The 12,086-nt window shown below is 52.4% G+C and overlaps 2 protein-coding genes across 3 annotated transcripts in view; one reads left to right on the top strand and one right to left on the bottom strand.

The window, feature by feature from the left end:
* Rdh8 (retinol dehydrogenase 8) overlaps positions 1-881 on the bottom strand; it is a 7,404-nt gene extending 6,523 nt beyond the window's left edge. Inside the window, exon 1 of the mRNA XM_005347440.1 lies at positions 779-881. Coding sequence (XP_005347497.1) covers positions 779-881 — 103 coding nt within the window. The remainder of the gene's footprint in view (positions 1-778) is intronic.
* A 4,447-nt stretch (positions 882-5,328) lies between these two features.
* Col5a3 (collagen type V alpha 3 chain) overlaps positions 5,329-12,086 on the top strand; it is a 48,160-nt gene continuing 41,402 nt past the window's right edge. For both annotated transcript variants that reach the window (XM_013346312.2, XM_026779362.1), the window contains exons 1-5: positions 5,329-5,564; positions 9,976-10,137; positions 10,228-10,417; positions 10,484-10,640; positions 11,295-11,399. In XM_013346312.2, coding sequence (XP_013201766.1) covers positions 5,477-5,564; positions 9,976-10,137; positions 10,228-10,417; positions 10,484-10,640; positions 11,295-11,399 — 702 coding nt within the window. In that variant the 5' untranslated portion in view covers positions 5,329-5,476. The remainder of the gene's footprint in view (positions 5,565-9,975; positions 10,138-10,227; positions 10,418-10,483; positions 10,641-11,294; positions 11,400-12,086) is intronic.

Raw genomic sequence — 12,086 nt, 5'->3', positions numbered from 1 at the left:
TTCGAGACAGGGTTTCTTTGTGGTTTTGGAGCCTGTCCTGGAACTAGCTCTTGTAGACCAGGCTGGTCTCGAACTCACAAAGATCCGCCTGCCTCTGCCTCTCAAGTGCTGGGATTAAAGGCGTGCGCCACCACCGCCCGGCTTCTCCTGTTCACTTCTTGACTGCTGTGACTGACCACGGGGTGGGTGTGTGCTACTACAGCTGGGCATAGAACCCACGGCTTTATGCATTCTTGGCAAACACACTACCAATTGGTCTACATCTTATGCATACACACATATACACACATATGCACGCACACACAACATGACACACACACACACACACATGCGCACATGTGCACACACATGCACGCACACACATGCACACACACAGTTTCTTCATAACATTTCCTATCTGTTATCCAGTACTCAAGAATACATGTGAGGGGCTGGGGAGATGGCTCAGAGGTTATGAGCTCTGGCTGCTTTTCCAGAGGACCCGGGTTTAGTTCTCAGCACCCACAGGGTGGCTCATAGCTTTCTCTAACTCCAGTTCCAGGATATTTAGCACCCTCTCTGGCCTCTGTGGAGCACAGATACACATGCAGGCAAAACACCCATACACATAAAATACAAATAAATAAATCTTAAAGAAAAAGAAACATATGAGATGACAGAGTTACGTAAGTGAGTGTAATAGAGGCCTCCCTCTGTGTCCAGGGTCTTTCCTACACTCAGGAGGGTGGGATAATAGAGATAGTACTAGAAACTGTGGCTCTAGGGAGCTAGTCCTTACCCTGGTAACGTTGTCTGGGGTCATGAGCCAGCTGAACAGCGAGTTCAAGGCCAATCCCCGAAGAACAGCCAGAGATGAGCACAGTCCGAGGCTTGGAGGCCATGCTGATCCTCTCAGGAACCTGTGACGTCACCTGCACGGCCCCTCCCCCACCCCACAGGACCTACAGCTTCAGCTAACCTCTCTCTCCTAAGCCCCAGTCGCCGGATCCCCTACAGAGCCCAGAGGTCCAGGGAGGACTTGGCAGAGGCTGACCCTGGACAGCAGCTGCAGCCTCTGTCAAACTCAGCAGCTCTAACTCTCATCTAGCAGATGCCTCCTCTTAAAGGGCCTGTAATTCCAGCACTGGCTTGGGAAACTGAGGCAAGAGGATGAATAGTCTGGGATTTTTGCTTATTTACTTGTTTGTTTTTTAATTTTTTAAAAAAATTTTGTTGTTCAAAACAGGATTTCTGTGTGTAGTCTTACCTGTCCTGGAACTCACTCTGTAGACCAGGCTGGCCTTGAACTCAGAGATTTGTAAGCCTCTGCCTCCTGAGTGCTAGCATTAAAGGTGTGCGCTACCACTGCCCGGCGAAAGGAAATTTCTTAAGACATAGAGTATAGAATGGTTGTTTTCTTTTCCTTCCTTCCTTCCTTCCTTCCTTCCTTCCTTCCTTCCTCCCTCCCTCCCTCCCTCCCTTCCTTCCTTTCTTCCTTCCTCCCTCCTTCCTTCTTTTTCTTTTTCTTTGAGACAGGGTCTATGTAGCCCTGGTTGTCCTGAAATTGATATTAGACTGGTCCCAAACTCTCAGAAATCCACCAGCCTCTGTCTCCTGTGTCCTGGGATTAAAGGTGTGCGCCTTTAATCACCATGCTCAGTGGCTGTTTTCCTTTAGGCTGGGTGGTCTCAACTACAAATGCTTATGTACATACATACAAACATACATACATAAATGGAGAATCAGCTCAAGGCCCAGCCCTAATAGTGCACACACACTCATTAATTTTATTATTTATTTTATTTTATTTTTCCATTCAAAAATTAATACTTCCTCCCCGCCTCCCATTCCCCTCCTGCTCCCCCACTCCCCTCCTCCCTCCCCCTCCCTCCTTAAGAGAGGGCAGGGAACCCTGCCCTGTGGGAAGTCCAAGGCCTTACCCCATACATCCAGGCCTAGGAAGCTTTGCATCCAAATAGACTAGGGTCCCAAAAAAGCCAGAACATGTAGTAGAAACAAGTCCCAGTGCCTTTATCAATGGCTTCTCAATCAGCCCCATTGTCAGCCACATTCAGAGTCCGGTTTGGTCGCATGCTCATTCAGTCCCGGTCCAGCTGGATTTGGTGAGCTCCCATTAGAAAAGGCACACTGTCTCAGTGGGTGGACCAACCCCTCGCGGTCCAGACTTCCTTGCTTATCTTCTCCTTCCTTCTGCTCTTCAACTGGACCTTGGGGGCTCAGTCCGTTGCTCTGATGAGGGTCTCTGTCTCTATCTCCATGTGTGGCTGGACGAAGATTCTATGGTGATATTTGAGATAATCATCAGTGTGATAGTGGGGCAAGGCCAGTTCAGGTACCCTCTGCTCTGTTCTGCTGTCCAGGGACCTAGCTGTGTACAACCCCGTGGACACCTGGGAACCCCTCTAGAGCCAAGTCTCTTGCCAACCCTAAAATGGCTCCCTTAATGTAGATATCTTCTTCCCTGCTCCTATATCCGCCCTTCCTCCATCTCCACCTTCCCACTCCCCCAAACTCTCTTCAGTCTTTCCTTTCTCCCTTCTCTCTCCCCCCTCCCCTCCCCTTCCCCCAACCCACCCTCACCTCTACCCCCACTCCCATGCTCCCAACTTTTGCCCAGAAATCATCTTTGCTTCCAATTTCCAGGAGGATCTATATATGTTTTTCTTTGGGTTCACCTTGTTATTTGGCTTCTCTAGGCTTGTGAACTATATAGGCTCAATGTCCTTTGTTTATGGCTAGAGTCCACTAATGGGTGAGTACATACCATACTCATTTTTTTGGGTCTGGGTTACCTCACTCAGGATAGTGTTCTCTATTTCCATCCATTTGCATGCAAAATTCAAAATGTCATTATTTTTTACCGCTGAGTAGTACTCTAACACACACACTCATTCTTCAGTCACTATATCTGGTCATTTTCCTTTTTAAAAACTACATTTATCTATTTGTGAGTGTGAGTGCCCACATGCCATGGCAGGCACTTGGAGGTCAGTAGGCAGGTGTGGGGCACTCTTCCTCTACCTTGTGGGTTCCTGACAACAAGCATCTTCTCCCTGTGGCCCTCTCACCAGCTCCCCAACTTTTTGTGGTTTTGGAGACATGGTCCCCCTCTGTAGCCCAGGTGATTGGAAACTGAGACTCTCGGCCTCTCAGGTGCGAGGATCACAGTTCATACCCCCGCGGCTTGGCTTAGAAGTGAGTCTAGAAGCTTTCTTACGGTGTGTCAGTGAGCTACAGAGTGAGTGACTGCTCTCTCTCTCTCACTATCGCTGCACGGGAAAGGTCTCATTGCTGGGGAAGAGAAAGAGAGTTCCTGGAAGTCTTCACTGACAGAAGTCAGTCAGAGCAAGTGCAGACACAACTTGTGCACAAGGCCTGGCTTTTGTCCCAGCATCTCCTCCCCTCAGAAAGTCAGTTGGATGTCAAGAAGTGAGACAAGGGGTAGCCGGGTGTCTCAGTGGATAAAGGTTTCTGCTGTTAAGCCCAGTGGACCTGAGTTCCAGGGACTTGCATGGTAGAAGAAGGGACAACTGACTCCCCCAAACTGTCTTTTAACTATCCTGGAGAGTTGTGACATAGAACATGCATACACGAAGAATAAATAAATGCTGAAAAAAGTTAGACTACCTGAAGAACTTCCTAGCAAGGTGGCCAGGGCTAGGGACTCGTGATGACCTTTTATTTGGAAAAGGCTGGCTCTTCAGTAGGGAACCCCATCTCTTCCAGCCACACAGGGCCCCACCCCCTCTCCCCAGGGACAGAGACTCTTTGTCTGAGGAACCCAGGCTGGGAGTGAGCTCTCTGGTCTGGCACCTCCCAGTTCCCTGTGAGTGGCACTTGGAAACAGGCTCATCTCTTAGGTTTTTCCCTGGGCGAATTCCCCTGACTCCTGCCTGTCTGAGCCAGTCAGCTGAGAACAGGATGGGGTTGGGTACCCTGGGAAGTCTCATTTGATGAAGGTTTAGGACTGGGGTGGGTGTCTCCCTTGAATGATCTCAGGGTGAGGCAGAAGGAATGGAGGGCTAGAAGCCAATTTCTTTCTTTGGGGATTAAAAGCTTGTGGGACAGCCTGGGGTGGGGCTCAGTGGCAGACTGTTCATATAATAAGAAGAAGCACTGGGTTCCATCCCCACTCCATAAAGTGGAAAGAAAAATAGAGTTTGAGGGGGAGAGATGGCTCAGTCTCAAGTGTTTGCTGTATAAGCGTGAGGACCTGAATCCAGGGATCTGAATTCAGATCCCCAGCACCCATAGAAAAACCGGAGTGCATCAGCCTGGAGCAATCCCTGTGGAGGGAGAGACAGAGGACCCACGGTGGTCAGTGGCCAGCCCAGCCTAGCCAAACTGGAGAACTCCAGGTTTGATGAGAGACCTTGCCACAAAAGGTAAAGATGGAAGATGTCAGAGAAAGACGGCCAGCGTCTGTCCGATCTCCAGATACTGTGTCTACGTGTGCACACCCCCACCCCATGCACACACAAACACATGGATGTACACGGAAGTTGGATGGAAGGCTAGATGTGTTTGGAATCCACGGTGAGAGTTTAAGGATGGTACCAGGCATCCAACTCCAAATTCCAAGGTGCATGTGGACTAGTGGAGGGGTAGAGAGTAGCTAGTACAGTTTGGGGATCTGAGGTGAGGATTATGGAAGAACTGGGGTCCCGAAGAACAGGCTTTGGGGTGATGCTGGGATCTCCCCCTTCCTTTGCCGGCCTTGAGACAGAAAGAGTTAGGTCTGAGGGGAGGCTGAAGGCTGCTTTTATTTATATATTTTCTGAGGCAGCTCTGGCTGTCTTGGTACTCACTCTGTAGACCAGGCTGACCTCGAACTCACAGAACTCCACCTGTCTTCTACCTCCCAAGTGCTGGGATTAAAGGTGTGCGCCTTTACGTCTTTAGTTTAGGTGCTTTAATTTTTTGTGTCCAGGGTGTGAGAGTGTGGAAGTCAGAGGACAGCTCTTGAGAGTCAGTTCTCTCCATTATGTGGATTTCCGGACAGAGATCATTATTAGTCTTAGTGGCAAGTGCTGCTCCCTACTGAGCTAACTCGCTAGCTCTGAGGTTGAAGGTTTGATCGCGCTGAAACAGCCTTTGAGAGAACCAGGCAAAGAGCCCGCCAAAGGCGAAGATTTAGCATTACTCTGGGACTCCCCCGCCCCCACTCCGGGAGTCTAGGGCTGGTGGGCGTGACCCATCTTTCAAGTAGTGGAGTCCGGCAAGAAGGGCCACAGATCTCAGCCAGCCAATCAGCGTGTGGCGCCCACTTCGCAAACTTTTTCCGTGCGGCTGTGGGTCTCCCCCGCCTGCCGCCCGGGCCCCGCCCTGCCAGGGCGCTAGAGTGCAGGGCGCGGCCAGGGCGGGGTCTCAGGCAGTCTCCTGCAGATCCTCACAGCCTCAGGGTGCCCAGAGTGGCTGCCCCTCCGCAGCCCAGTCCACATCCCCCTTGGCCTAGGCGCACTGGGGCCCCGCTGGGATGAGAAACGGCCGGAGACTGAACCAGCTTCGGGCCGGCCTCTGCCTGCTCCTGGCCTCCCTGCAGCTCGTGTCCTGGACGCTGGCTGGTGAGGCGGGACGAAGGGCTGAAATGACATTTGGGGGTGCAAGGGAGACCCCAAGACGTGTGTGCAAGGGAGAGATCGTTCGTAACGGGTGCCATGGTGATATGGAGACCCTAGGGTCTAGTTCTCGCTGATGTGTGTTATGTGACACTGGGGAGGGGGCTGTTGCCAGGAAACGTGTGTCTGTGTTTACGAGCTGGCGTGTGAAGATGAATGCTGCGGGCGTGGTGCAATCCCAACACTCCAGAGGAAAAGTCAGATGGATTGCTGGTTCAAGACTAGTCTGGGCTACCTGAATTCAAGGGCATCTTTGGCTGCATAAGCAGACCCAGACTCTAAAGAGGAACGGGGTGGGTCGGTGGAGCATAGGGCTGTAGCTCAGTTGGTAGACAGCTTTTCTAGCATGTACTAAGTTCTGGGGTCCATCCTCGGTACCAATAAAATCCAGCATAATGGTACATATGTACCCCAGGACTAGGAAGTTGAGGCCAGGTCGAGCTATATGAGAGCTTGCCTTTAAAAAAAAAAAACACTGTAATTTACAGAGGTTTGTGTGCACTTGGGGGTGAGGGTTGACTGGGATTGTGTAAATGTGGGTGACAGGGCAGTCCCTGGGAGAGTGTGCAGTCAGATGTGAGAGTTCAGCGTGGCCCTGGCGCTGTAACCGTCCCGTCCCCGTCCTCCCCCCTTCCCCCGTCTGTTACATGAAATAGGGACTCATGTAGCCCAGGCTGTAGCCTTGAACTTCCAATCCTTCTGCCTCTATCCTCCAGATGCTGGGATGGCAGGTCATGCAGTGCTGGGGATGGACGCCAGGGCCACCAGCATGCTAGGCAAGCACTGTCTCTACCAGGTTTCACCCCTAAACCATGGGATGATTCCTGATTCTGAGGCTGGCGGTGAATGGAGTAGGCATATCAGGAACTCTATTTAAAATTATCTTTATCTATCTATCTATCTATCTATCTATCTATCTATCTATCTATCTATCTATCTATCATCTATCATCTATCATCTATCTATCATCTATCTCTGTGTGTGTATGTGTGTATGCACACTTGTACCACAGAGTGTGTGTAGCTGAGATGATACTTTTGAGGGTCAGGTCTCCTTCCACCGTGTGGGTCCCTGGTCATTAGGCTTGGCGGCAAGCACCCTATCTCAGCCATCTTTCTGACCCTTTTGCACGTCTTTGCCCGAAATTGGTTCCCCTCCCCCACCTCCCCTCCCCCACCCTTCTCCCTAGAGCACAACATCAGCACCATGGACAGGGCCCTCGGGAGGGCGGCAGCGAGGGGCGAGGCGGGTGCCGCGAGGGACGAAGTGGGGTTAAGTGCCTGCGGGGGGGGGTGGTCAAGTGGAAGTTGCAACGCACCCCAGCTGCAAGATCCTGGGGGTGATTTTTGCTGAAGAATTTCTCAGGGTCCCCAAGAGGGTCCCCAGGGCTAAGGGACGGGTGAGTCATCGTTGACGCATGCCCAGCTGTGAGCATCTGGCCTGGAGCCCCAACCACGCCTCTTGGGGTTCTGCGTGTGGCAATGGTCAGAGGACACGATGATTCTCCAAGTGATGGATGACCAGGGCTTCTATGATCTAGATCATCTCCCAGAAGTAAGGAAGATGCATTCTGTCCCTCAGAGGCCACCGGCATACACAGACCCCACGTTCCTAATTTCCGCTCAGTATTAGGAGGTTCCTGCCCACGAGGAGAACCCCGTGTTGGCCTATGCCCCATTCTCACGCTCTCACAACCTCGGGGTCATGTGACCTCAGAATACAAGACCCCTGGGACTCCAGGAATGTGCAACGCAGGCCACACCCAGGCAACCCCATCTGCCACCCGGACAGAAGATCACTCCTGTGTTTTCAGATTCTCACACATGCTTCCCCACGGTCCACAGGCGAATGCTGTCATCTTCCATAGCCAGCCGCCCACTCAATAATTTGGTCAGCTTTTCCCCTGCATGGCGTGGGAGAAATCTCCTTGGGGTTAATGGCTCCATCTCCGGTGGCAAGTCTGGCTTGTGGGGTATATGGTGTGGAAATCTTGCTGCCAGGGCCCCCACTCATGCCGAACAATGGCATCAGGTTTAGAACTTTCTTTTTTACATTAGTTGTGTGTGTGTGTGTGTGTGTGTGTGTGTGTGTATGTACGTGCATGCCACAGTACACATGTGGAGGTCAGACAACTTGAAGGAGAGAGCTGTCTCTCCTTCCACCATGTGGGTTCCTGGGATCAAATTCAGGCCATCAGGCCTGGCAGCGAGTACCTTCCCCTGCTAAGCCATCTCATCAAGTCCTTAAACCTTTTTATCTAATTAACTGCTTATACCTCAACCAGTGGCAAGTCCCATGTTTGCAAAAATTTTCATGCATGAATTTTTGGGGAATTCCACCCACGATCCAGCCTGCTCCCTCTCTGCCTCCCTCCACATCTTACACTCTACCAGGCCTCCTTAGACTCCTTGACCAAGGCAGGGAGAGGGGTGTGTATGTGGGGGAGGGCTGGGAGGCTTCTGACCCCTCCTGCTAGCCCCACAGGCTCAATGGCTCTTGTGTGCCTCCTTGTCACGGAGCCATGCGAGGGAAAGGGCAGTTAGCTGCTGAAAGGTCACTGCAGCGAGGACTGGAGATTGAAGCAAGAGTGATTCCGGTTAGATGGCCGTAAGGACTTTTGAAATGGGAGTTCGCAGTGACCAAGGGGAGATCCTCTTTTCCTACTGCATAGGAATTGGAGTTTGTGCTAGGATACGGCTCAGCTGGTAGAGCACTCATCTAGCACACACAAATCCCTGTGTTCCATCTTCGCGCTGTATAAATGGGTATGGCAGTGTGTGTCTGTCATCTTAGCGCTGTGGAGGTGAGCAACAGAGGGTCGGGAGTTCAAGGCCCGCCTGGTTTAAGGTAGGATCTCGAAAACAAAAACAAACTGAGCTGGGCAGAGTGCTCTACTGGAGGATGTTGTGGATCTAAATCTTCCCAGGGGCTCTCAGTCTAGAGGGGACAGCTGGAATGGTCCACTGGGGAATGACCCTTGTGGTTAGCAGAGCCTGAGAGCCCAAATTGAGCCCCAGGGGGGCTATAATCCAAATACCTCTTAATGACAGCCTGGCCACTGAAGAGACAATTACAGATGGGAGAGGGGGAGAGGGAGAGAGAGAAAGAGAGGACAGAGTACCAAGAAAGCAAGATTGATTGTTGATTGGTTCAGAATTGAGCCATGGCTAGTGGGACAAAGAGAAGGTAGAACGGGCAGGGACAAGGGCGCAGGGATGGGAACAGAACTCCGCAGAGTTTGGGAGGCAAAGGGGGGGGGTTGGGATGGAGGTCTTCATCCAGGTCCCTTCCTCCCCAGGTCTGATCCCCCAACTCAGTTTTCAGTGATGAAGTCAGCTGAGCCACCCTGGAGTGAGGTCATGGCAGATTCCTCAGAACCTGGCTCCTGCCAAGAGTCTGGGTCAGGGGGTTAGTGGGACAGTTTGCTAGGGGAGGGGACAGGCCAGGGGCTTTGGGCCCAGGGGAAGCCCTTACCCGCCCTACCCAAGCCATGTGGATCCAGTTAAGAGTGTTCAAGCTGCCTGGGCGGGGCTGCGAGGATGGCTTGGATTAGGGGCCTTTTGGGCCAGACCAATTCTTTCTTTTCTGGGATGAGAGAGGGGGAGGGTTATCAGAAGGAGGAGATGGGAAGATGATAAAACTGGTCCCAGGTGAGACGGAGGAACAGGGAAAGATAAAGGAAGAGGACAGAGCAGAAGTTAGATGAGGGACCCGGATGGAGGATGCCAGGGGGAGTTAGACGGGAGAATAGGAGGAAGAGGGCAGGGGATCCAAGGTAGGAGGCTATGGAGTCTAAGAAGAGTGCACCCCCACAAACACATCCTTTTTCCTCCTGCGGGTTTTCCCTAGCAAGGGGGCTCCGTGCCGGGAAACTGCCCAAGGAGCCAGTGTGGGGGCGAAGGGAGAAGGGGAAGGCTTGGTTCTGGGGATCCGGCCAGGAACCTTTGATTCATCATAGAACTAGGTCAGCTTTTTTTTTTTTTTTTTTTCTCACCAAAAACTTAGGAGAAAAAAAAAAAAACAGAGTCAATAGACTGATGTAGCGGTGACATCTGTGGGATTGTGGGGGAAGTGCTGCTGGTCCCAGGCTGCCTGTTGCTCCCTGGGCTTGGGGGAGGAGGGAGCCCCCAAACTCTGACTAAGTCTTTTGGAGTTGAGAGTTTTGTTTGTTTCCATCCCAACTTTCAGACAAAGTCTTGTTAAGTTGCTCAGTGTGACCTTGAACACTCTGGCAGACCAGGTGGAGGTCCTCCTGCCTCAGCCTTCTGAGTAGCTCTCAGGACTGGGGGCCATGTGGTCAGGTCTGACTCCTGGGCCAGTTCTGACCACGCCTCCTCACCCTGCCATCTCTCTACAGTGGAGCCTGTGGATGTTCTGAAAGCCTTGGGGGTGCACAGGAACCAAGCTGGGGTTGCTGAGGGGCCTGGCATGTGTCCCCAGAGAACTCCACATGGCGACCGAGCATTCCAGGTGGACAAGTCCAGCCTGCTCAGTGTCCCCACGTGGCAGCTCTTTCCAGGTGAGTCAGGGCAGGAAGGCTGGGGTGGGGCCATCCTGGAAGGGTGAAGTCTCCCTGGTGGTCTAACTGCCCCCTTCTCTGCCGGCAAAGATGGGCAATTTCCTGAGGACTTTTCGGTGCTGTTCACTGTGCGGGGCCAGCCAGCCAATCAGTCTGTCCTTCTGTCCATTTACGATGAGAAGGGCATCAGGCAGCTGGGGCTGACACTGGGGCCAGCTCTGGGTCTCCTTGGCGACTCCTTCAGGCCCTTCCCCAAGCAGGTCAACCTCATGGATGGCAGGTGAGTATGGGAAAGGGGAAAGGGTACCTGCGGAAATCCGTGCACCGAGACTCATTCCCCTTGCAGGTGGCACCGTGTGGCGGTCAGCATGAGTGGTGACAAACTGACCCTGGTGACTGACTGTGAACCTCAGCCGCCCGTGTCTGGTCAGGGACCTCGGCTTATCCGCACAGATGGACTTACCATGATGGGAACCCAGGACAGCAGGGAGGAGACTTTTGAGGTATGGAGTTCAGTGGCAGGGGAAACTGAGGCAGAGGCTGGGGAGCTTTGTCTTCAGCCTAAACTAGAAGAGAACAGAGAAGGAGAGAGCCCAGCTTCCACCTAGCCCCACAGAGCTGAGGGAAGGCAGCACCATACACTAGACCATTAGTAAATCAACAAGCGATCAGGTCACCATGTGACGTATACTTGGTCCCTGCTTGAGTAAGCGCTGGGACAGGTCGCTGAGACCAGCACATGATGCAGGGGCCCATGGATCCAGGGATCCAGCATCCAGGGCATGGCTCAGTCAGTAAAGGTGCTTGCCACCAAGCCTGTGGGCCTGAGTTCAAACCCGAGATTTGTGTGGTGGAAGGAGAGAACTCGCTGTCTCCTCTCACCTCCACATGCGAGCTTCCTGGCACACTTGTGCATGTGTGCATACATACTTTAAATAAATCAGTGTAATTTTAAAAGTTGGCAAGCTTAACTGTCACATTGGGTGTGTTTTGTCCTGTGGTGTCATGGATTTGGTGAGTTACAGGTGGAGGGGCTACAGGTTTCCCCTCCTTAGGGTGCTCTGGGTGGGAAGCTGAGGCTCTATGGCAGGAAGGGGCAGAGAAATGCTGGGGAGCATGGGCCAGGATCATCCTATGACTCCTTTTCCTCCGTGCAGGGAGACGTCCAGGAGCTGCTGTTAATTGCAGACCCTCAGGCTGCCTTCCGGGCCTGTGAACACTACCTCCCTGACTGTGAAACCCCAGGTCCCCCAGCCACAGAGGTGAGTGAGGGGCTCCAGGCAGGCGAGTCATCCCTGGCTCTAGGTATCAAGAAAGAGTGGACTATGACCCAGAAACAAAGAGCTGAGCAACTTTAGACCCTGAACGCAGGACTAATTCCAGGTGTAGTGAAGCACACACGTCGCCTCGGTACTCAGGAGGCTGATGCCAGAGGACCTGGAGGGCAACCTAGGCTACATAGTAGAACCCTGTCTCCAAAACAACAACAACAACAGAAAATCAGTCCGGGGATGGGGAAGATGGTTCAGTCAGGAAACCTGGCTCACTTTCGAGCACCAGGACCTGTTTGGTCCTTAGAGTCTGCGCGGAAAAGCTGAATGTGGTGGCACTTGTAACCCTCGTGCTGGGAAGGCAAAGGCAGGCAGACCCCTGGGGCTCGCTGGCCTGTCAGCCTGGCTTAACTGGTGAGCTCCAGGCCAGTAAAAAACTGTTTCCACAGCAATAACAAAGGTGCTGGTGCCTGAGGAATAACACCCAAAGCTGACCTCTGGCCTCTGTGTGCATGTGCGCACACTTGAACACACTACACACACACACACACACACACACACACACACTCACACACGTATACACACGCATAGCTGAATGACAACTATAGACCATGTCGTGGCCCTCAGGGAGTCAGGCGATAGCATTTCCAATGCGGGGAGAGTCTTTTTTTTTTTTTT

Source organism: Microtus ochrogaster, chromosome 5, assembly GCF_000317375.1.
Source record: "Microtus ochrogaster isolate Prairie Vole_2 chromosome 5, MicOch1.0, whole genome shotgun sequence".
NCBI lineage: Eukaryota > Metazoa > Chordata > Mammalia > Rodentia > Cricetidae > Microtus > Microtus ochrogaster.
This window is presented reverse-complemented; position numbering and strand designations above follow the sequence as displayed.